The following is a 24,299-nucleotide window of genomic DNA, read 5'->3' as shown; positions in this document are numbered from 1 at the left end:
TAAAGTCCTGGCAGTTCAAGCCCCCATCAGCTGTAGGAGGGGGGCTAGCTTTGACTAATTGTGACTAAAAAATGTACCAGTGCCCTTACCTTGATTGAGGCTTTTCAGTTAATGGTGCCATTTCCTTAGTCCCTTGATTTCACTCCATAAGAGGCACGAAAGAGTTAAGGAAACCTTTCACTGTGTTGCCCAGTCACTTGGCTGTTGAGGTGTAACAAATTAGTGGGGGCATCTCTCTCTCTCTGGCACCCTTAAATACTTTGCTCCTCCTACTGCTGTGCTTTAATTAGCCAGTTGGTTCTTAGTCACCTCATCCTGTCACTAGGCTTGCTCACCATCAGCCACCCCCACCCAGCCTGCCTGTCACTCCCCTGCCACTGTCATCAGGAAAGACACTGACTCTTCCTGCAGCTCTGGAGCTGAGGAAAGACAGAAACGTTGAGGGTGACACTCCATGGTAGCACAGGTATGGGATGCACTTCAGAAGGGAAGTGACAGGCAGACCTTGAAGAAATATTAAGTACAGAGAAAATACTTAAAAAAACATTTTGGGTTACTTTTATTATTTTTTAAAAACTTTTTAAAGCAAGGCAGCATTTGCTTGTCAAGGAAGGAGTATTTTCATTAGCACTGGACATGGCAGATCCTATTTCAATGGGCAGGAGTTGAAGTAGCAGCTAAAGTTTCTGCACTTGGCAACTGAGATTTGTATCACAAATATCTGACATGACACAAAGGGAAACTAACTGCTTGAATGGCTACTAAATATTAAACGACCACTCCACTGGGCATCGTAACAGGCATCAAAGACACTTTTAGGCCACAAGCTGTAGCAGAGTGTTGGAGTGTCCCCATCACAGTGCAGCCTGGCTCCCCTTTGGACAGCCTAAGACTCGCACTGGGGTGGAGGTGGTGCCAGCTTTTAGGAGATCAAGGGTATACCCATGCACCCCTAGGCCTGGGCAGCCTGTTGGTACAGAAGGTGAGCAGCAGCACAAGATCACACTTCCTTCCATGGTGAATGTCGACAGAACAAATGACTGGGACCAAGTCTTCCTGAAATCAGACCTTGGACGTTGGTTCATGCAAGACCAAATAGTAGCTTAATAGTGGTAATAATTTGAAGGAGACCCTCAAGTCTCTTGGTACTGTCCTTTGTCACCAGATCACAGCAACCAGTGAACCATGCACTGCTGGCTTTCGTGACTGACACTTCAGAGTGTCTCTGTCTGCAGCCCATCTCCGGATTTTGATTCCTGAAATATGCATGTACAGGCATTTAACTGCTGCTGAACTCACATGTTGAAAAAATGTACTGAAAATTATTGCAAGGCAATCATCTCAGCATTCAAACAAGACGTAGAAAGCAACACAGATGGCAAGAGTTGCTGATTGCAGAAGGGCATAGAGCAAAGGTTACTGTGTGGGTCAGTGCTTACTCTAATTTCAGATTCTTTCAGTAAAATGTTAGTGAAGGACACAGAACAAAGGTTTCCAAATACCTACACACATAAACCCATACTGATACACTGTGAAATGCTGACTGAGGTTCTGTCGGCAACACAACCTGTCCTTTTTCCTCCCCAATACACCTTTTAGCATCCCAATACTTACCTCCCAAATGAAGCATTTAATTGTTAGCCAATATGGGCACAATTTTGCCCTGGTATGTTGGCTAAAGTGGTTGGAAAATGCTGCTCTATCTTACTTCATTTGAGATCAATCCCATACGTCAGTGTGAACATGCCACTGGTAGTTCTAATAAGAGTAAACAAAGGGCCCCTGAGCCCACATTTGCTACCAAGCCCTAAAAGACTGATGCTGGGAACTTGTAACATGGAGTTTGGTTTCATTTACCCCAGCAGATAGCAGAGGCTTTTTGCAGATTTAGGTCTAGATCTAGGTTTATACTGCAGTCTCTTTTAAAAGTCAGGTGTATTTGGTCTGGGTGGAAAAAGAAGAGGGTTATTTCAGACATATGAACAGTCTGAATAAAGGATAATAGAAAACAGTATGTTTTGAATGGTCAGACCCTACTGTCCTCTCTAAAAAAAAAAAAAAAAAAAAAAAAAAAATCCCCACATGTTGTTCTCAAAAACAAACCAGGAAAGCTGACAATAAAGCCCACAACATTGTCCAAAGTAAGCTGTGCAGTCATTACCAGCTCCTGATACTTGAAACATACTTGTTTTAAAATATTGAGATAATAGAAACCATACTGTAAAAATAACAGCTAGTGAACAACAGAATGGAACCTAGGGACGGGCAAAATAGGGAAGGATCCAGGAGCTGGATCAAGCTGGACAAGCCTACCCTCATTATGTCTGTTTTGCTACCAAAGTAGTAGACAATTCCCTTCACTGGAGGGAGTGGGTTGTTCATGTTATAAGTTACCCTGGGAAGCTTTCTGGACAATCCATAGTGGTTTTGTGTTTTGATAAATGTCACATAGTCATACTAGGTATTTTATGCCACTCTATTATGCTGTGGGGCTAGGCGTTACAACCACCAAAGAGGTCAAAGAGGTGTTGTGACATGCAGTTTAGAAAATAAGGTACTTCTGAAAGATCCAGGAGATGTTAAACAAAAGTGATTGAGCTTACTTTGTTCTGCAGATGAAGAAGGCAGGCAAGCAAGCTTATATCATGCTCGTGCTTTTAGTTCAGTACCCTCTGAGTTCTGTGGTTTGAATTGCAAAAGAAAACTCAGCCAAAATAACACGCTGCTGCTGGAGTTCCACCCAGTACCGTGAATGAGAACAAACTCATTCACCCAGCATCCTCACCCTGCTGGGCTGGCGCTTATGCTTTGTTACAAAACAGCCACCCAGGTTCTGGTTAGGATACTTTTATAGCACCCTCCCTGCTATCAGAGATGAGCCCTAGCTTACCCCAAAGCTCCCAACACCCAGATCCCCTTAGATGCCTCAGACCTGAGCCTGAACTCTGCAGCTCAGTCCTCCCCAGCTATGGGGACCAGTGTTACCACCAAACAAAATCTGGCTTCCAGCAGCCCCTACAACCTGCCAGGCAGCTTAATGCAACAGGACAGGAACTCAGTAAGCAATTACAACTCAATCTGCATGGCATGAAGGGGTTCAGACTGTCACCAGAGACTGAGCAAAACTCCTTGTAAAGATGCATACAGATCTTTTAAGAGATCTAGACAGGAACTTAACCTGTCAGTAGGAGCGAGTCTGCAGGGCAGAAGTAGTAAGAGGCCATTGTAACAATAATGTGTGTATTAATCCAGCAAAAGTACATAACCTGCTAATCTCACACAGAGAACAGCACAGGTTGCAAGACAAACTGCTAGAAAATTTTCTTAAATGGCTGAGAAAAGCAAATGCATAATTTGTCTTCCTTGCTGAAGACTGAAGAACTGTCCTGGTGTCTCTTCTGGCTGTTGGAGATAAGGGATATGCTGTAGGCTGGTGATCCCTCATTTAAAACAGAAAAAAATACTGCCTGGTAGGACTACAGTTCAGCAGGATCTGGGATCTCCAGCATCTTAAGGGAGACTTCTGTGAGAGGCATGGCTCCCGCTGTTGGCTTCTTGACTGGAGAACTCAGCAGGAGCTGGGAAGTGCTGCCTCACACCAACACAAGCTGGGAGTGATCCGCTGTTCAGCAGCCACCTGAGCAGCAGCTTCTTCCAGTTCCCACTGATCTGCTGGCCTATTTAAACCCAAGCGTAAAAGAAAGCATAACCTTGCCCATCTACCTTGAATAGTTGCTGACACTGGTCCAAGCAATTTTGTACAACGCAGGACCTGCTAAATACAACACTGCAGGGGAAAAACTTAAGGCTCAGTTATGCTTACCCAAGTCCTAAGGAAATTAATGGCAGTTACAGCATGTGGTCAACAAAACACACATCCTCACCTGCACATAAGCATCTCCAGCCCTTTGCACCCTGTACTGCCACTTCACATTCTGGCAAAATGGAAGCAAAACTTCCATGCTGTGATTTATAGTATGCATGCCAAACTGGGGGTGGGGCATAAGGATTATGCTCACTGATTATTGGATTGTGTCTGCCAGGAGAATGCAGGCTCTGTTCCTATACTACACAAGATCATCAATGACACTTCATATAACAAGTTTAGATTAGGTCAGAGTCATTCTTGCTGATCCAGCCAGCACCTCATTCAATTAAAGGCACCGCTGGCTGTAAAAGTAACAGAATACAGCCCAATCAGTACTAAAAACTTCTGTAATGGCACTAGCTGTTTACCAGTACTCTTAAATTTCATGCTGTAGAGCTTAAATTAACCTTAAGGTAAGCTCAGGACCAAATCATCTCTATGACATGCAAGAAAGCTGATTTTTGTAAAATTCTCTCATTTTTCTTCAGGCTTAAAATACTCAGATATTTAGCATAATCTCTGGGCCAGCAACTGAGTTTACTGCTTTTTCCAATGACAGTGAACTGGTAGGTTGTCAAGAGTAAAAAAAGGAGATGTAGGAATGCAGTAAAGGGAACTAGCAGAAGCAACAAATAAAATTCAGACTGTGCACGCTCTCTCCATCTCAATATTTTCCTGCAATGCTTTTCCCTGCACCCTAATTGCTAAAGACAAGTGAATATCAAATTTGGCTACTCACAGCTGATCCTCTGTTCTCCAGAAACAGAACTACAGAGGCATAAAAAGCAACAAGTCTTCCAGCAGACAAGCCTGGGCATTCATGGAAATTAAGTTCCAGCAGTTCTGCCCAATATACATGCTGTGTATGTCATTAGTAAATAGAGATACAGCCCAAAATACCAGGATGAGGAGAAATGTGTATTTCCTCTAACTTGGCCAGCTGGCTGGAATTATTAGCCAGTTACATTTGTAACTATGAAAGCTAATAAGAGAGTAATCATATCTCACATTTCACAGCTGAAAGTCATTGCCTTTGAGAGTTAATGAGGGTTTAAATTCCCTGTTCTCGTTGATTCCTCTCCCTCAAACTGTGGCTGCCACAGAGTTTTGAAGGCCTCACTGACTTTAAATCTGTCCTCTAAGGGCACCACTTGGGTATAGGTGCGTTGAGAGGAAATGTCCTCTTCAAGAAAACAAATACAAAAGCTGATCTTCCCCCATCCCTTCCCAGCGCACCAACATTTCTCGTCAGAACAAAGAAACAGCAACTGGATGACTAAGTAATGATAATGACTGCTGCTCATTGCACTGCTGGGCTCTGATTAGATTCTTCTTGGCTTTTTAACCAGATTAAAAAAAAACCAAACCAAATTGGCCATTTAGGACTGGCCTATTAGCATCAGTACAGGGCTCAATCAAGATGCTCCTGGGTCATTGTCTCTATCCAGAAAGTCCAGACCCTTCACTGTGGTGACTTGGAATGAAGTAAACAAAGACATTGCCCATCAGGCCATGAGCTGCTCCCACGACCCTTTGAGTCAAAAGTTCCTTAGCCTGAAAAACACAGCTTAACAGGCCTTGGGGAACCATCCACCTCTGGAGGCTCGGGGGCGTTGAAGTTTTCACATCCTATAGTAATTGCCCTGTACTGAACAGGCAGGAGCTATGAATCTATGAGCAGATTGGGAAGACATTAAGGAAAACATTTGAAACACACTGTCCCTTCCAGCATCTCTGCCTCATCGAGTCTCCATCTGTTCCCGAAAGTTCAACGGAAAAAATGAAAACTCCATCTTCCTGCTCTCTATAAGCTCACTCTTACTGTTACTGCTCTGGTTTCTGGCACAATGTTGCACCATTTAAACTGCTTTTACAGTCTAAGATGGGCAGAGCCAGTGTGGAGCTGGTGTGACCAGCTGGCTGGAACAAAAATGAAATTCTGGGCAACGCCTTCCTCTAGGAGACACCCTGCTCTGTCCCCAGGGAAAACAGAAAAAAAGGGCACGTTGCACGTTACAGCAGCCTACCTGAATAACCTTCAGCATTCACTTGAAGCAATGAACTTGGGAACCGAATAAGGCAGCAGCTATCGACCAGCGGGCCCTGGGAAATCTGGCCATCAGTGAGAACAGTAACTCTTAAGCAACGTTACAATAGCTCTCTGCATGGCGGTTTTTCTCCTCTGTGGGAGAAACAATTAGAGAGCCGTGGTAGCATTATCCACACCTTACCTCCTCCACCTATGACAGCAAAAGATTTCCTCAAGATTTCCCCACTGTGTTTTCATAAACCTACTTTGTTTCCTGGTCCTAGATGATCTTTTTCCCCTCTCTCTGCCTTTGGTCCAGCTTGTCAGGCCCAGAACTGCTTTGTCTCCACTAAGTGCCAGATGCCTGGACTAATGGTCTGAAGTGAATAGCTGATCTGCAGCATGCATTGCAGGTCACGTTAAAACTATCACAATGCCTTAATCGAAGCTTAACAAGCAAGAAATGCAAAATAACATGGTGTACAAGCACCTCCCTCCATTCCCATGAGCCTCCAACTAACGGAAAAGAGCCATCAGATTACAGAAAAAAAATATTTTCTCTCACATAAAAAGGTAATTTAAAGAGAGCTCCACCTAACCTGGAATGGGGGCTAAAGAGTAAGCCATTCTTCTCCAAACTCTTAGATGGGCTATCCAGGCCCTGGTACTCAATGCTATGCACCTCTTGAAGCACAGATGTGCCATGCCTTGATGTCACCTGACAGCCAATAGGATTGAGCAGGGGATAAGGGAAGAAGGAAGGGAGATGTCATCACTTGCTTGACAACATAGGTCAGCCACAGCACAAGCATGAAGCACTGCAACTCACAAGCATGTCTCTGAACATCAAGGCTTCTTGGAGATGCTCTTTTTCCAGATCAATGCCTGACTGTAGGAGAGCTGAATACTGCATTCCCTTCCCTCTAAAGCAGCCAAACGAGGGAAGTAAACTTCCCTCCCTTTTGCAGCCAAAGCATAGGACCATATTCAGGTCTGGTGTAAAACAGCCCATCTCTAAAAGAGACCAAGTAATTATGACAATTCAACAGACGGGTCCATGTGATTTTGCTTATAAGGCAGCAGGAGAAGAATGACATAAAACTTGGCTTGATATATCCCAAAAGCTTCTCCAGCTTCCTCTCCAACTGCCTGGACTTTCATTCCTCAGAGGTTTAGCTCATGAAAGACACAGCACAGTCAGGCTGGCAAGAGCCTCTGCATGTTCAGTGTGCAAGAGACTGATGCAGCCTTACTGGAAGGTCTCTGTATCACCTAAGGAGAGAGATACAAGCAACCCTCGAGAATCACAATGTCAGTATGGATGTTCCTCCGGCATGGAGACAAACATCAGGTATGGTGTTATATGGGAAAGGAAGCGATATGACCATACTGAGCTGAAATATGAGACCATCAGAGCACCCGTACAAAGGGAGAGACAGGAGACATGGCTCCCCTGATGCCTTCGGTCTTTCTAGAAACAAAGAAAGAAGTAACCCAAAGGACTTCTATTCACCATGTCTTGGATAAGATTCAGTCTTTGGTAACTGCTACTTTGACCTTTGCCTTCTCAATCACAAACAGGCTCTGTATCAGAGTAATCCTCAGGGGGAAAAATGGTCTCAAGAGCTTTACATGTGAGCCTCAGCCTCCATCCTCAGACTTCAGCTTCAATGCAGAGTCCTCAGAGGCTGACGCGCTTTTGCCTCAGGCAAGTAAGAATATCAAACCTTATCTCAGAACTGTCAAGTCTCTTTCAACCCAGGACTTAATCTTAGACCAAATGGTACCACATCATCTCCTTTAAAGAAAACAAATCAGCTTCACCAGTATTTGTAGCTGTCCTGTCTGCAGCCAACCTAAATGTAGCTCAGTAGCCCCTTGGCAATCTGACTTTATCTTATGTCATCAACTCCGTAACTCACCCAAACCTTGATCTCAGTCCAACAGCTCCTGCCTGCTCTAAACCTACTACACCAAGTCAAATCACACATCCCGACACCCACTCAAACCTACCCCAATGGCCTCTTACAGATGAGTGAGTGAATCCAGTTCACTATTGCCATGCAGGCAAGCACCAATGCTAAACTTGGATTAGTAGCCTATTCAGGGCCAACAGCTAAACTTTGGTCCTTATCCTAAAACCTAATCCTCACTCCAGTTCCAAAATCCCACTACCTTCCTATGTTTCTGACCTACATTGAGGCACAAAATATTTACTGGCACCAGTATCAAAATAAACAGAAAAGGATGTCACAACTGTAGATAATAAACAAAGAACACATCTGATGGTGGCAAAGGTGAATTTAATCCTTGCTGGGACTACTATGATTTATCTAACACATCCATGATTCACAACAAAAATAGCACTTGGAGCTTGATCCTCTTTCAAGAACTGGAGCTTTTGACTGGCTCACCTACCAAAAAAACCATATAATACAGTGGTGTTTTCACCAACATGTCGCTTTCTGCTGCACAACCCAAGTAGGCTGCTACTAGGAAGAAAAACTCCTTCACTGCAAGTGATAGAGATAAATGCAATTTTGGTGTCCCAAGTCAGGATGAGGTCTCCCAGTGATGTGCCCCTTCCCCTTCCCTTCAGGGTACTCACACCAGTCAGCTGGCTGAACTCTTCAGGCCCAGCTGAGAATGACAGGATCCTCTGACAGCAACTTCCACTGGTCTTCTCTTCACATGCAACAACTATGTAACAACACATACCTACAAAAGTCAAAGAAGAATAAAATGCTATTAGTGCCATTAGTCCTGCTTTTCAACACAGTTACTGAGAGTGCTGCACCAAAGCAATCAGCCATTCACAGAAACAAGGTTACCTTTAGATGAAGCAAGTCCCTCTGCTTTACCATGCAGGAAGCACAGTTAGTATAAACAGAAGTCTGACCAGATCCACATCCCAGCATCCCGTGTGTGAGAACCCATAATTACAGTTGTCTCCAGGGAAGGCTGAAACCACATCCGTTTTCCTGCCTTTCTGCTAGATATTCCCCTCCAAGCAGTAAGGACAGCTGAATAGCAGAAATACTCACGCCTCCCTACAACCTACAGTCTCTTGACTAATGTAAATCACTGCTGATTTCAGCTTAATTTAGTATACTGGTTTGCAAAATGCAGAAACAGAGAAATGAATACGTATCTTACGCAGCTATCCCTGATGCATAAACAGGTTTGGCTGATAGAGAGCATGGGCTGGGAGCAAAGGGTAAGGACAGCCACGACATGTATTAATAACTCTCCACATGTATTAACTCCCCACTGCAAGAAATAAAAGCCCTCAGAAGAACAGGCAGGTAGCAGACACATACGAAGAAACATACATCAGGTTGTCTTTGTATCAATTCCTTGGTTATGGTACACAGCCAGGCTGACAGCCACAGAGGCAGAATTCAGAGGACTTTTTTTTTTTCTTTTTTTTTGCATGCATTGACAGTTACTAAATGTGACTATTTAACTCCAATCCAATATTAAGTCTAAATTATCAGATTTGACATTGACCTGATTGATGGCTGTGCAGCTTTATTGTTTCACTCAATAACATTAACAGTAGCCTGGCTTTAGCAAGATGTCTTTGCAGTTTGATTTATAAGGTAAGTATTGACACCACTCAACCTTAATCATGTCATTTATCAGGCTGAACTAGATAGCCAGTCACCCTACGCTTCTTCTGTACTGAGTAAAGAGAGAGGTTCTTCCAGAGGGCAATGCAGCCTCTCTCTACACTGCCTTCTTCGTACTTCTCTGTATTCAACAACTTAAAAAAATCTTGAAGGGACCCAACTAGCAAAGTTACATGCCTACGCTGGATGACTGAACAAATTCTCTTGTGAATTTATTCAGGCTCTGAGGGGAGTGGAGTCACATTTATTTCATCAAGCAATGCAAGACCAAAACCTCCAAGGGTCTGGTAAAACCGGCCTGTCAGCCAATAAGCCTCACCAGTTAGATGTCCTCATGACAGTGCAGGTAGGGCACAAATATGACACGGAGAAAACAGAAGGTGATGCTCAGAGGTAAAAACTCTTGTAGAGTATCAGAGACCTTGCCTGGGAGCCATCACAGAATATGCTCACAGAGCTCCAATAATATGACATTTTTACAAGCCTCCAGACTTCTTTCAAGACCAGCTAACATCTCAAAACAATGAGCCCAGAAGAACCAGACTAGCTTTTCAATAAAACACAGGAAAAAGACAAGTTGAAACTAATTAGAGCTTTCTATCTAGGACAGTCCAATAGTTTCTCCATCTCCAACAAGCAGATAGGGATCACTGAAAGGACACATTTGAAAGGCTTACTGCTAGTATAGGGAAGAAAATTTCCTATTAAGTTGTCCAGAATATGCATCACGAGAGAGTTAATATTCCAGCAGCAGGGTCAAGCCCTGGTTTTGCTGCAACACAAGAAGCTGCCCTGCTGGCATTAACTACAGCATGTTTGCTTTCCCAACCTGCCTGTCCTTGTGAGTTGGCAAAAGGCTGAAGCTGGCCAGAGTCCCAGCTACCAAAAGCCGCCCAACGCAGAGAACTCGTTACTCATCACAAGGACTAAGAGCTAGGTTGAGAGGGGGAGGAGAGAGCAAATGGCACAAAAAACAGCTCACAGAAACTCCTCTGGTACTGAGAGTTGCTGTGGCAAAGGCTCTAACCTGGCACATGGCCTTGGAGAGCCGCACAACGCAGGAATATAGATGCAGGGTATGGCTGGTCTGTGCCTCAATCTGGAAGACACAGCTAAACATTCAAACTTTCCCTGTGGAAACATGCTCTGTATCAGCTCCTGGAGGAGCATAAGCAGCTATTTTGGTGAAAAAAATCAATGCAGTATTCACAGAAGGATTCGGTTTGGACAAACTTGATGTCTGCTGCTGTTAGTGACAAAACTTCCCTTCCTATCAATGGCAGCAAAATTAGGGCAGCTGACAGTGTCAGACATGAAGAACATGGCCAAAAACTTTTCAACATTTTTTAATTTTAATTTTGTTAGTCTTCAGCTGTATTCTGGCTTTATCTGCTATTAAGAGTTTGATTTCCACTGTAACAGAAAAGTCTGCTGAAAGATTTTCCACTGAACAATGCAAAAGGTACTTGGATTCTTCCTACACAAGCAGCCAACACACCAGGCCCCTGACAGTGACTGAACTGCTCAGTAAGCTGCAAAAAGCAGCAAAGCAGCATAAAAACCACTCAGAAACTTTCCCACCCGGAAACTTAGAGTGAATGCAGCAATGTAACAGCTGAGTGCTGAAATCAAGCAAATTGAGGAGATTAACAAAAAAACCACTACAAAACCAAAATAACTCACCACATTGCTAGTAGAGAGGTTTCCTGTATATTTTGTTTGATTGGCTGGTTTTGTTTGTTTTAAGCAGGGGTTTCCCCAACTCTAAACACACCTTGAGCTTCCAGTGCTTAGTTCTGCAGTCACAGAGATCACTGTGACATAGGCAAAACTGCAGTCTGTGCAGTTCTGATGCATCAAGCTACAGCCTTAGCCTGTCCTGGTACCCAAACCTGCTGTAAGGGGCTTTTCAGAGTGACATGGGAAGGAAATAGCAGGAACAAGATGGGGATAACCCAAAAGTACCAAGGTCTACATTTTTACTTGTGTTTCCGGAGGCTGCTCTGTTCACACTGAGTGGCTGACAATACAATGATAGTGCAGCTCCTTCTCTCTTTCTCAGATCAACAGCCAGTAACCTGGCTCTTCTTAAAAGGGCTGGACACAGGCCACACTCAAACCGCAACCCCACAGAGAAAGGAACACTGCCAGAAACAAAAAGCAGAGGTGAGAAACAGGAGAAAACTCCTTATTGCAGATAGTGGCCAGGCATAATCCATCAAAACAAGTTTATGTGTACACTTGTATGCTCTGGTAATGGCACCTAGTCACAACTAACCCACTGCAGACACAGACATCAGCTCAGCATGCTGCTATTCTTGCATTAATTTTCCACACTTCACAGCTTAATCTCACACAGAACCAAGCAGACAGCACAGCTTCCAGTACCCCCATAGGCAACAATGGAAAACACTGTCCAAGTGATCTCACACCAGAGCACAACAGGAGGGCAGCAGACACACACACAGCCCTGAGCTCAAGAACTGGAGGTGCTAAGCAAAAGAAACATAGGAGTTTCACACTGTTTTCAAGGTAAAAAGAGAAAGGGGCTGACCCTGCTTGACTTCATCATGTTGTTTGTACAGCACCATATGCTTTGGGCACTCAGCTGCAAAATCAAAGCAAGTACAATGGCAATGAAAACATCATCAAACACATCAGTGTTGGGCCACCTTTGCAACGGAAAAGCAAAAAAAAAAAAAAAAAAAAACAGTACTCTGATCTAAAGGCCATTTAGAAAACAACAACTTTAAGCAGCTCTGTTAGACTAGCAGGTTAAAAATATTGTCCATATAAGAAGAGGCAACCCCTTTTCCAAGGAGTTTAAATGGACCAGACAGACGAAGGGGAAACAGATGCATGGATGAGAAGGGATTTAACCTGATCACACAACACCAGGATCAGTGCGAGGAACAACCTGTAGCTCCCACTTTCCTAGCACAATGCTCTTTTCACTGGTCTATACTGCCTCCAAGGCTGAAAATTGACCCCTATCTTTTGAAGGTGTTTCCATTGAAAACTGCTTGTCACCATCCTACGAGCTCAAGGTTACCACTCCCCAAAGTGCTGGTAGCAGGAGTGTCCATGTGAGTGCTCCATAATCTGCAGAAGGCAGAATCCACCAAGTTAAACTGAACAACCAGGGAAGATAAATTAAGCTCACCTATTTTCTCAAAGCTGATCAGACAGTGTTCACATGCATTCTTCAGCTGGCAAAGCTGTGAGCGAAGTCAATCATTGCTGCTTGTTGCTGTACTGATACCAATGTGGAAGGGAGGATAAGGGTCACTGTCTTCAACCTGAGCAACTCTTTGCTAAGTTGATGCTTGTCCTCAGTCTCAGATATGGTTACATTCTTCCACTCTGGATGTCATAAGACTTGTGGTTCAGATAAGAAGAGCTATCAATGGATCTTTCAAAAATTTCTTATCTGAGCCACTCCATCCTGTGAGTTCTAGCTTTCTAAGTATCAAATACAACAAAAATGCCACCCTCAGCTAGTGCAGCAAAGATAACACTGATAATCCACCTGTTATTGATAAGCCATCTCTAATGTTATTGGCTTTTGGACAGTTTATTAGATTTTACCAAAGAAAGAGTTTGTATATGATCTATATGGACTGCTTAGGGAGAGATGGCCAGAGTTCAGTCTGTGTCTGTGGACTGGAATGACTCACAGAACATTGCTTTGGGCCAACAGGAAGAGCGAAGACAACAGTGATGCTGTTAATAATCCACATGCCAGGCCAAATCCTGCAAAAGCATGTGATTCCTAGTGAAGTCAACAAAAGACAGACAAGTACATTCTAGGGTAGCTCTTGATCTCTAGAAACTGTTTTAGATTTTCTCCAATATTAAAAGAACTCTTAACGGACAGATCTTTCTTCTTAGAAAGCTTATGTAAACCAGTGGCTTTCCTCACCCACTGCCCAACAAACACGACCCATATAGTATGTGATCTCCAAATGCAAATTCCTCACAAGGACTACTTGGGTTCAACTCTGTTGAGAAAACACTGTCAGCACATAACAGATTAGCTCAAGATGCCTTCTCAGAAGAAGCAACTCTTGGCTGCCGCTGAAATTCCTCTTTCGGGTTTGTTCAGCCCATGCACAGAAGTCTGCTTTTACCTGCCCAAGTGAGTCAGCAAATGCATTTCATGTCTTCTCCAACGCATGGCAGGCAGCATGGCTGCACGGCACAGGCAGCGCACCTGCCAGGCAGCAGTGCCAGCGCAGCGCAGAGCACCCTCTTGGCTCCGGTGTGGCTTTATGGCTGGACACACCAGCCCACAGCCTACCAGCAGCCATTTACAGAGAGAAAACACTCAGAAGCAGCAAACATAGACCACTTTGGATTCCAGTAGTGCAGTCTTCCTCCACTCCTGCCCCCAGAAAAAAAAAAAAAAAAAAAACAAACAAAAACAACAAACAAAACAAATACAACCCACAAACAAAACAAACCCACACACAAAAAAATAAAAACCAAAGAAACAACAACAAAAAAACACAACACCAACACATAAGCATGCAGGAAACTGAAGAGAACGGTCAGTGGTAGCTCTCAGTCTAACACAGAATACAAGAATGCATCTGCACACAAAGAGAGAAGAGAAGGGGATTTCTATGGAGGAGTTATCCCACATTCTCAATTCTTCTTCATCTCCATCTCAAAGTTGAGGACACCAATAAACAGATAACAAACACACACTGCAAAATAAAGGAACATAGTACATCTTCATGACAATCACAGAGAACCAAGCTTGTAGATGAACGCTGATCCACTCTCAGATTTGGTCATTAAGATAAAATTTCAGCAATGTGCAGTTGCTTACCCCTACTACCCATTGGTTACCTCTTGAAAGGTAAAAGGGAAGGTGTCACCAAGATGTAGGGGATGAACAGAACAAACAACACTACAGCGATGCCAGAGCTTAGGGCATATTGTCACTTTGTCGCCATTTTCCATTAGCCCATATTGTCAGCTCTGCAGAAGTGAGACAAGACTTAGCCCAGAGTAATACCATCCAGATACAGAGGTTACTCTCAACTGACCCCAACCTAAGTGAGATTATAGTCAACCCCTCCCCTTTCCACCTCTTTCATCACCTCTATATTTAACCACAGATTAACTCATTTCCTCTTTCCACATGAGATTAAAGTGCACTGAGTGCCGTCATCTCAAGCAGGGCCCCAATGCATCCTCATGTACATCACCACTCAGTACATGTATTAAAGGATGTCAAGGAGGAGAATGAGTCACATGCTTCATACTCACAAAACTAAACACTTGCTTCTCAAGAAGTAAAACTGGCAGGCAGCCTAGGCCCCAAAATAGTAAGAGATACCTCCAATTCTAATCTTTCCCCATCTGTTACAGAAATCTTAAAAATGTAAGAAGTGCCACTATTTACCAATGTGTTTGAATGAAATGTGGGTCAGTGACCAAGGCAAAGGGTCAAACACATAGTGACTTGGTCTCTGGGCAGTGCGTTGATTACACTTCTCTAGGAGGAAACAACAGCCCCTCATTCCAGGGAGAGAGGGAAAATAACACAATAATGCGCTGACGTCACCCTCACCGTGTTCGGTTCTGAAAAGCTGAGAACTATATAACTGCCTAGAAAAAAAAGACCCACAGCAGGGAAGGGGCACAGAAAGAAAAGGCAGCGAATGATCTCCCCACCCTGTGCAATATCACTCACGAAAGGCTTTGCACCAAGGATGAAAATGCTGCTATCGTAGAGAGGTGCTCTGTGCAGGGAGGGGCCGGCAGCTGCAGCTCAGGGCTGCAGGGATCCCCGCTCCCTGCGCTCTGCCCCTGCCCACAGCCAGCGCCTGCTGCTCCTATGGAAAGCAGGTGCCTTTTCTTCTCACATCCTCCCTCTGCGTCTCGAGAACACTGTGCAAGGAAGACAGTATTTTATTTCTACCTGACCTCTATGCAAATCACTTGGAGCCCTAAGGTGTAAGATCTTTATCACAGCTTGAGGCAAACATTAAGTGGCTGTAAATAAAGCTGGGACTTTAAATCTGGCCACACGAGTTAACTCCACAGTGAATATAACTTTTCACAGCTAACAACTATGGTAATGAATTTTACCTCAACGAACACAGAAAGGGTGAAGCATGCAAAATTCAGAACAGGAGTAAGTTTCTTGCCTTAGGTTTTATATCAATAATCCTTTAAAGTACAAGCACTTATTTTCCTTATCTCTCTAATTCAAAAATCTCTCTTGTTCTAGTACTTCAAGAGAAGAGGCCCCTTTTATTTTCAGTGGCTGCAATATCGGGCCTCAGTATATCTGCCAAGAACAATAGAAAATCAATGTGGACAGTGAGTAGGGAAACACGCAGAAGAGCCACTGGCATTTGCTCCAGCAGAACAGCTGAAATAAGTTGTCAGTCCCCCTTACTGTATCCTCCAGCTGCACTGCCTGGCAAAGGGGGCTATTAAAGGAAGCTTACGACACATCTCAAAAGCAATCACTGCGTGTCCATTACTCAAGAAACTCCGGAACGACAAACAGATGGATTTGAGAAAAGGAACAGTGGAATGACATAAAACGGGTTCAGCTGTGGATTGCAGGAGCAACGGGGCATGTCAGGCAGATGTACCGTTGCCAGAGCAGAATCTGTCTGATCTAATGCAGAAGCTGCATTGCCTGCGAATGAAATCACAACGTGCTGGACAAAGATAGACACAACTGTTATGATTTGGTGCTGCTACGCATGTACCGAAAGAGAGACAACCATACAGCATAATATAGAGAACAAACGGTAAAGTGCCTGAATTCTCCCATGAAAAAGATCTACTCTGCAGAGATCAATAACCACTAAGGTGGTGGTGGTTCTCCTCCCTCTCAGGCATTACCAGAGGGTTATAAATAGGTTGCAACGATTTGCAAACATCTTCCATTTTTTAAGGGCAGGCTTTGGGCTGAAGGTGTCCCGAAATCTTTTTTTCCAGCAGTATGAGGTCACTGTATAAAATTTACAGCAAACTTAAGACACATCTAAAAATCAATAGCAGGCTTCCAGTGATTTAAGAAACTGTGAAATGCTGAACAGATGGAAATAAGGAAAGGAACGGTGTACTGCATGGGGTCACTATCAGCTCACAGAAAAGCTGACACGGGCGTAACTGTCCATGAGCTGTGTAACTGATGTGAAATGTCCCTCTGCTTTCTCTGTACATTAGCTCCACGTTGGAATGAAACTATGAGGGTCTCATGTAAGCAAGCTGCATTTCTTGCTTCTATCCCTGTCTGTGCATGTGCTTACACCTCCCCCCCCCCCGCCCATGTTTGAATATTTGACTATTTTATTTTTCCACCAAGACTTTATAAATGGAGTTCTTTTTCTCTTTGTTGCTCTTTTAACTCAGAAATTAGACCCTGAAAAACATGATCAGTTCTTGGCAGAACAAAGGGCAAATAGGCAATCAGGACTGCAGGAAAAGAGAAATACTTCCTGTTCTAAAAAACAAATTCATGTTTCATATTTCTTTAAATCTCATGCTGTTTTGATGTCTTTATACATAAGAAAATTGATTGTAATCATTATTGGAAAAGTTCTCATGAGATTCCCTGCCAACTCTGTATCTTGTACTTGAATACTGCAAGTGACAAAGTAGCTGGCAAAGTTACATCAAGTATGATTGCATCCTTAAAATGCATGAAAACATCTCACTAAGAAAAATCTCCTGCTCAGACAACATTTGTAGGAGTCTAAAACCTACGAAACAGCAGCTCTCAGAGGATCAGTGTTTGGGCCAGAACATGCAGAGCTACAGCTACTTAGACACTGCAGGGTACTGCTCCAGGACGCTCAAAGGGGGAACACAAGGCGGATTCAAGGCTGCGCTGGTTGCTGCTGGATTATGCAGCACCTTATCTGTGGCGGTAGGGGACCGCAAATGTGATTTAAGGTAATTTCTGCTTGTCTCAAGAACAGAAAGGTAGTAATGGAAGAAGCAGCCCTGAACCAGGTACATGGAAGCTCTTAAGTCTTGGGGACCACATCATTACCTGGGCTGGGATTTTTGCTACAGGCAACCTCCACAGAAGAATCGGGCAGACTCTTGGAGCAGCTGCCCAGAAAATCTGACTGACTGACCAATGTATAATTAAGTAATATTGAGGAACCTTGAAAGATTACACAACTGAATCAAATAAATGCTTGAGCAACTAAAAATGACAAACATACATTGAAGTTACAAGGAAAGATCAGAGGAATATTTAGCTGGAGAAGACAGAAGAAAAGAGGAAAAGCTGATTGATTTCAGGCTGCAAGTGAAGTAATGATTGAATAATTGTGAAGCAAGACCGGGATGTGCCAATTTATCTTACTCCACACTATAAAAAGGCACTAAATGTAATAGATATTCTTTTATAAAAATAATTTTTAAAAGGTGACATGAAATCAGCCTGAGGAATTCATTAACAGAGGGCAAGGAGGGAATACTGTAGGGAAATAGCTTCACTAGCTTTCAGAAAGGATTAGGCAATTATATTAACATAAATAATACGTAGAGCTGGGAGAGCTACGTGAAGAGTTACAAGGATAATCAGCCCAAAGGCATCACTCTCTCCCATTTTTGCAGCCTCGTGCTTGTGTCTTCAGGCAAGATCTGCCCTTTCTGAGTCACTGTAGGAATTAAAAAGGCTGTAAAATTCCTATTTGGCCCTTCCATGGTCTTGTGTGTGACAAAGAGGTCCAAACCATGGGGGAGCACTGGTTCAGGTTCTTCTCAGAAGTGCTGGGTTGTGCCAATACGAGTCAGTAAGCCAACAGTTTTGTCTGGTATAACAACAGGTATTTCTGTTCCTCTAGCAAGCTGGAAAGCTAATGAGCACAGCAGCAAGTTGCTTGCTTTAGCTCAAGAGTCCTTCTCCCCCCTAAAGTCTGCCCCAGCTGTGACTCAGCCTGCTCCTATGAATGAAGATAAGCACCAAAAAACTCCATCTTTGGTCTTCATACTCAGACCACCACGAAACATACAAACTTTGACAGAGATTCATTTCTTGTCAGCTGGCTTTAAAAGCCACCCTGTCTTCAACAAAGCTCTGATGCTAAAATACCAGTCCAGATTTTTAACATCTACTGTTCCAGCAACTGAAGTAGTTCCAAAATGTTGCTGCAAAAATACTGAAGTCTTCTCACATTGCTCTAGTCAAGTAATAACGTTCAGTCCTTAACCAAAAATGTCCTGGGGGATTCTCAAAGCTTGAACTCATCCAGAATCGTCCACAATCACTTATGAAGCTGCTTTAAATCATATAAAATCTCCTAGTCAGTTAAGAATGGACACAGCACAAAATGATACCTCCCTATTTGATACACCATGGGGCACTGCACATCTAGTATGGTGTTGTCAGCTCTTTTAATGTGTGATGTTTTCATAAAGGCTCTCCTGGTGGAAACAGAAGATTGCATGAGAATCTCAACTTTCATTTAAAATAAATAAAAAACCAACCCCCAAAATAAAAAGCAGGGAGTTACTGACACTCATGGTGAAGAACCAAACTTGAAGAACCAGAAACAATCAGAACCAGAAGGCAAATAAAAGTCATTTTAAGATATATTCTTACACGACAAAACCCCCTCATGATTCTTTAAATGAAATCACTTAATTTGGGGTGGGGGGAACCAAATGCTGATTCAAGAACATTTGAAGTGGCAATACCATGAACATACATGTGACTTGACACCATCTTCCAGGCATTCTCTCTTGGCAACCACAGATCCTATTTTAACCTAAAGGCCTACAGTATCAAAGGGCAAGGGAGGGGACAGTCATAAAAGAAGAAGCTGAAATGCTGCCAAGCAGAATGATTTTCTAAATAATTGGTGACATTTCTCAGAAGCCACCGCCTCCCTTTGATCATGACCCAAGTGCTTTGTGTGCTGGGAGCAGGATGATGCTGTGCTCTGTTGATGGTCCTCCAGCAGAGCCCACTTGCCTGCGCAGAGACCTGGAGCAGCGAACACCTCAGACCACTGCTACATCCTGCCAGGTGTCAGGCACAGCTAGAAAGAGCCAAATCTGAATAAAATCAGAGATCTTCTTCAGTCTCTTAGCACTGAAGTCCACCATGTCCAGTAATTCCAAAAACGCAAGAAAGGGGAGAGCTGAATCTCAAAGAGGACACCACCTTCCCATTTGTTTTCCATGAATACACTTGACAGGAAGTTCTGTCCTCCTCCTCCTCTGACACAGGAGACATGTCTCGGGGTCAGCCAGGAAACATGAGAACAGGGTGTTGAGCTCAAGGAAAAGAAGGTGTTACAGTCAAAGCAGTAGCTCTCCTTGGATCCAGCTCCTTTTCACAGTTACTCTGCAGCAGGCATGAAACAGAATTCGATCCTGCCTCCCAGGTGGGCTTCCCTCCCTGTGAAGTCAGGAGACACCAACCAGTTGCAAGTCAAATGGCGACTGAACACAGAAGGCCCAGCCATGCAAACTCTTGTGCTTCGACTGCCATTCCCATGATAGCTGGGTTTTCCTATGAGGTCTGAGCTGATGTAGCTCATGCAGTAACCAGGAATCAAACAAAAAACACAAACAAAAGAAAGTGTTCTGGAAATGTAGGGCTATATAGAGATAGGTGAGCAAACCTTGCGCTAGGTGCTACCTGGCCATGTCAGCACTGTGCTCCTGGGCACAAGGCAAGCTGCTCCAGGCCCCCAGGTGAGATCAATTACGTGTTCATGTGGGTATTTCTACTGTAAATATACACCAGGACTAGGCAGTGTTTACTTCTCACATTCCTAAAGACTGACTTCCCGTTCAAGGCCCTATTTATGGCCTCCGGAGGCCCAGGCTGTCAGCATCATCCTCCAGAGCCAATAACTACCTGCACTTTGTGCAAAAGTGAGCACTGTACATCCACTGCAGAAGAGCTGTCATGGTTCCATCACCTTGCAGAGTAGGCATAGCCATCCCCAAAGGGTTATTTCCTTTTTCTTTTGCTTGCCTCCCCCCCCCATTTTTTTTAATTAAAGAACCATATGAATATTTAAGAACCTCAGCCTTCTTTGTGGCTACAGAAAATAATCTGAAAAACATTTTCAAAACCTCAGAACAAAACAAAAATCAAAATGGCTTAGAAAGATCCTGGTTCCATTTAAAAATCCAGGTACCTTGTAATATATTAACCGCAACAAACTTGTTGCCTTGAAAGTACTTCTATTCATTGGGATTCTACCAAAATGCAGAGGCAGATACACTTCATAGCTAAATATGCCATGGGATGTGAGATATAATGGTAATCCAGTTAAGCAGGGAGCATACCTGCTCAGGTTGTACGGAACATCTCTCCAAATTTCTCTATCTGCAGGAAGAGCACTAACAACAACATCAATGCCTCCTCATACAGTTGCATCCTGCCCTTGTATGCTGGCCCCTCACATTTTAGAGGTGTCACTCAGGATGGTGAAAGGGTAGTATAACAACATGACTTATGTATCTTTATACCTGCTCCAAGAGGTCACTCACCAGAACAGATGCTGTCCATGATTCTGAATATTTCCCGTGAGATATTATTAAAGTATTCATATCTGTGAACCAGCCAAGCTTTGATTACTTTCCTCTTGTTTACAGCTCTGCATAAAATGCAAGTCATAAAGTCAAGTTGTTTTTTAACTTTTGTAAGCATACTGAAGTTTCAGAACTTATCCTATAAACTAGATTCTCTGGGCTTTCAAAGCTTCCCTAATATGGTCATTAAATATCTGAGAGATGAGGACACCTCACAAATACTCAAATGAACCATAAACTCTTCAGACATATCATTAAAAAAAGTCAGAGACAAAAGATATGGCAGATTACAAATTCATGCCAAGAGACAACTAAGCCATGCACTTGACAAGAGCAGCAAAGATATCTAGGATAGCACAGACAGAACAGTCAAATAAGGTTGCAGAATTTCAAAAAAAATGGAAGGATACTGTTGGAAGGCTAACTACGACAAAATTATCCAGTACTGTTGTGATTTGTAAAATGGTTCTGAGGTGACACTGGTCCATGTTTCCATTTTTAAAAACAAGAAAAAGTATTAAAATCCAAGAGAGGCACATGAGTAATTTATGTGGCATTAGACATCCAGAGAAAACTCAGCTTGTTTTTTATTCAGTGCTGCATAAAATTCTAGCTACTCTTGTAGATGTCTTTGCAAACATTTATACATTTAATCCAAGTCAAAACTTTCAACCTGAGACAGTGCTGCCATCCATGAGGCCACACCTTGGCTAGATTAATTCTCTATTAACCCTTCACCAAATCTGAGAACAGGAGTGCTATGCAATGGCAGCTCCCAAGATCCTGGCAGCTTGGCTAATGGACATTGCATGTCTTTGTTAGTTTTTGAACATCTGTTTAGTTGGTAAACCCCAAGACAAGTGAGTACCTTGCTCTTTTCAGGACAAAACTAATAATGTTCAAACAACTTGTTGAAAATGTTTTGGCCTAGCATTATTATAGCTAGCCCAGCTGTGTTTAATGAAGCCAAGCCCGTTTTTATCTGAATGGATGGGAAAAAATATTTCTTATAATATTATAGCCAAATACAAAGCAGCTGAGTTACTGGTCTTCTGAAACGTGGGTCATGTTTACTATGGAGTTATGTTCAAAAGGTCTTTCTAGCCCTTACTGTCCCGGGGAAATTGCTTGAGCCAAAGCAATCTCCACTTCTGAATGCATGGTCAGGCTCTGCCTAGCAGCCCCTTGGCTGGGACAAGCAAGCTGCCTACATGGGAAGCGTCTGCTAAATTCCTCACCTTAGTTAAAAAAGAGTAGTGTGATAGATGATACATGGGTGAAAGGAATGAGAAGAGAGTTTATCCTCTTTCTATTAGTATGCTTGTTTCTCCACAGCACTGATTTGGTCTAGCCCGTGAAGCTCCATGAAGTCAAAGGAGTCTTCAGGTATAAATTTCAGTCCTTAGGTCTGAAGGAGAAGAGACTCTGCATGACATTGTTCCACCACATTTCCCTGTAAACAGAGCAAACAGCGCTGCTCATGGCATGGTAGGACTGGAATGAGTTAGGAAGATATCCCCATTCCAAAGATCAATATCAAGAGCCATGCAGCATTACAGACCCAGTTCTTTGTTTCTTGACTGCTAAAATCGCGAGGCCTCTATGCAGTGAAGACGACCATACTTAACTGTTACACAGTCATTTGTAATGCATGCTCATGGCCAACATATTTTACCCCTGAAACATGTTCAAACCTTAGAAGGAAAACTATTTCATTCTAAACTCTCCACAGCTCACACAGAGTATAGAAGCTCCCAGTTGTGTTATATGCCAAGAGAAGCTGAATAAACTATCGCAATAATTAAAATTTTTCTACTTGTTTCCCAGAGTTTATTAAGCCAGACACTTCTGGTTTTTAAAGTAGGGCTCAACAGAACAGTCTAAGGACGCTCTCTGACAGTTAGAAGTATGCACTACTTAGACTATCAGGGCACATCCATGACATGGGGGTAACTACATGAGCAGTCTCTGTTGAGCTTTAGCTTCACCCCAAAGTCACTTCCACAGTGGAAGAATTTCTGAGCCAGGCCCACAGCTTTCCACAGTCCCCTGAACAAGCAAGTATCACACCTTTTCATCTTGTTGATGATGTAGTGATAAACCTTTTATGTTCAGGAGATGTACCTGGCATACTCTATGGCAAAACACCCATTGATTTCAAATTATTTATATGTATGTGAATTCTTGAGCCCCATGTCAAAAGCAATAAAAAAGGAGCTCTTTGTTTAACAGGAATAAGACCAGGACCCTTGAAAAAGGAGGCAGCTGATGAAAGGAAAGCAGATCTGCTGAGATACTGTTGACCCATGACTATCTTCACCAAGGTTGTGTCAGTGCAGTTATAGCCATGCACCAGTATCCTGCTGTTTCTTTTTAGAGAATGAGGGAGGTGGAATGATCTCTGTCCAGACAGTGCAGTTTTTCCATCACTCACATTCACAGTACGCACACACTTCTGTCACAGTGTACCAGTGACCTGACTTCTTGTACAAATTAATCCTCTCTTGCTTTGCTATCAAAAAATTGTCATGTAGTAACAAGGGAAGAGGAATGCTGCATGTGCTCTGTGAAGAGGTGGGTGACTAAACATACTTCAATGCAGTTTAGATTACATATCTGAGAGTGAGTTATCTTAGTTGTACAGAATGAGATCTTCCATAGAAGACTGACTGAATCATTGAGGTCACTGGTACATGTGTTTCCTGGAAGGAGAGGAGATTCTGCAATGAAAAAAAATCTACTCTGGTAACTTCTATGAATCAAATTTGGATGTATATTGGCCCATTTTATTCTCCCCCTTATTTGTGTAATTCATGGAAAAGTATTCAGGAAGCCTACCCTCAGATAAGCAAAAGGACAACTTCTAACTTAGAGCTTTCAGAAGTCAAAAGTCCTTATCTAGAAGATGACACAACAGATTTTATAATGGTAACTAAATAGTATGTGCAGTTAATTAGCTTGCAGTGTTTGAGATGTTTCCTATGATAGCTTTAAGGAAACAAACAAGTCCAGAACAGTTGACATTTTATCTTCATGCATAATTAAATTGTATCACAAATCATAGACCTCTCTATCAGCAGACGAGCAGCACTGGCCCTAACAGCATCAGGAAGTTCCAACAGCACTTTGCGTTCAACAAAATACTGCAGGACCTCTTCTGAAACAGGAGCCTAAACTCACTTTTATCTTCTGTCAAATCTCATAGTTCTACTGTGTCACACAGAGAACT

The 24,299-nt window shown here is 43.0% G+C and overlaps 1 protein-coding gene across 31 annotated transcripts in view; it reads right to left on the bottom strand.

Annotated features, from left to right (window-relative positions):
• SORBS1 (sorbin and SH3 domain containing 1) overlaps window positions 1-24,299 on the bottom strand; it is a 172,802-nt gene that overhangs the window by 79,773 nt on the left and 68,730 nt on the right. For 28 of the 31 annotated variants that reach the window (XM_082052525.1, XM_082052527.1, XM_082052551.1 and 25 more), the window contains exon 1: window positions 90-237. In XM_082052525.1, the coding sequence (XP_081908651.1) occupies window positions 90-121 (32 nt within the window). In that variant the 5' untranslated portion in view covers window positions 122-237. Of the gene's footprint in view, window positions 1-89; window positions 238-8,505; window positions 8,616-24,299 lie in introns of those variants that run through there. The other 3 variants (XM_082052552.1, XM_082052531.1, XM_082052553.1) reach the window with 2 other exon arrangements.

This window comes from Streptopelia decaocto (assembly GCF_964273445.1).
Source record: "Streptopelia decaocto genome assembly, chromosome: 5".
In the NCBI taxonomy this organism is placed as follows: Eukaryota; Metazoa; Chordata; class Aves; order Columbiformes; family Columbidae; genus Streptopelia; species Streptopelia decaocto.
The sequence above is the reverse complement of the archived record's forward strand: the minus strand, read 5'-3'. Positions and strand labels throughout refer to the sequence as shown.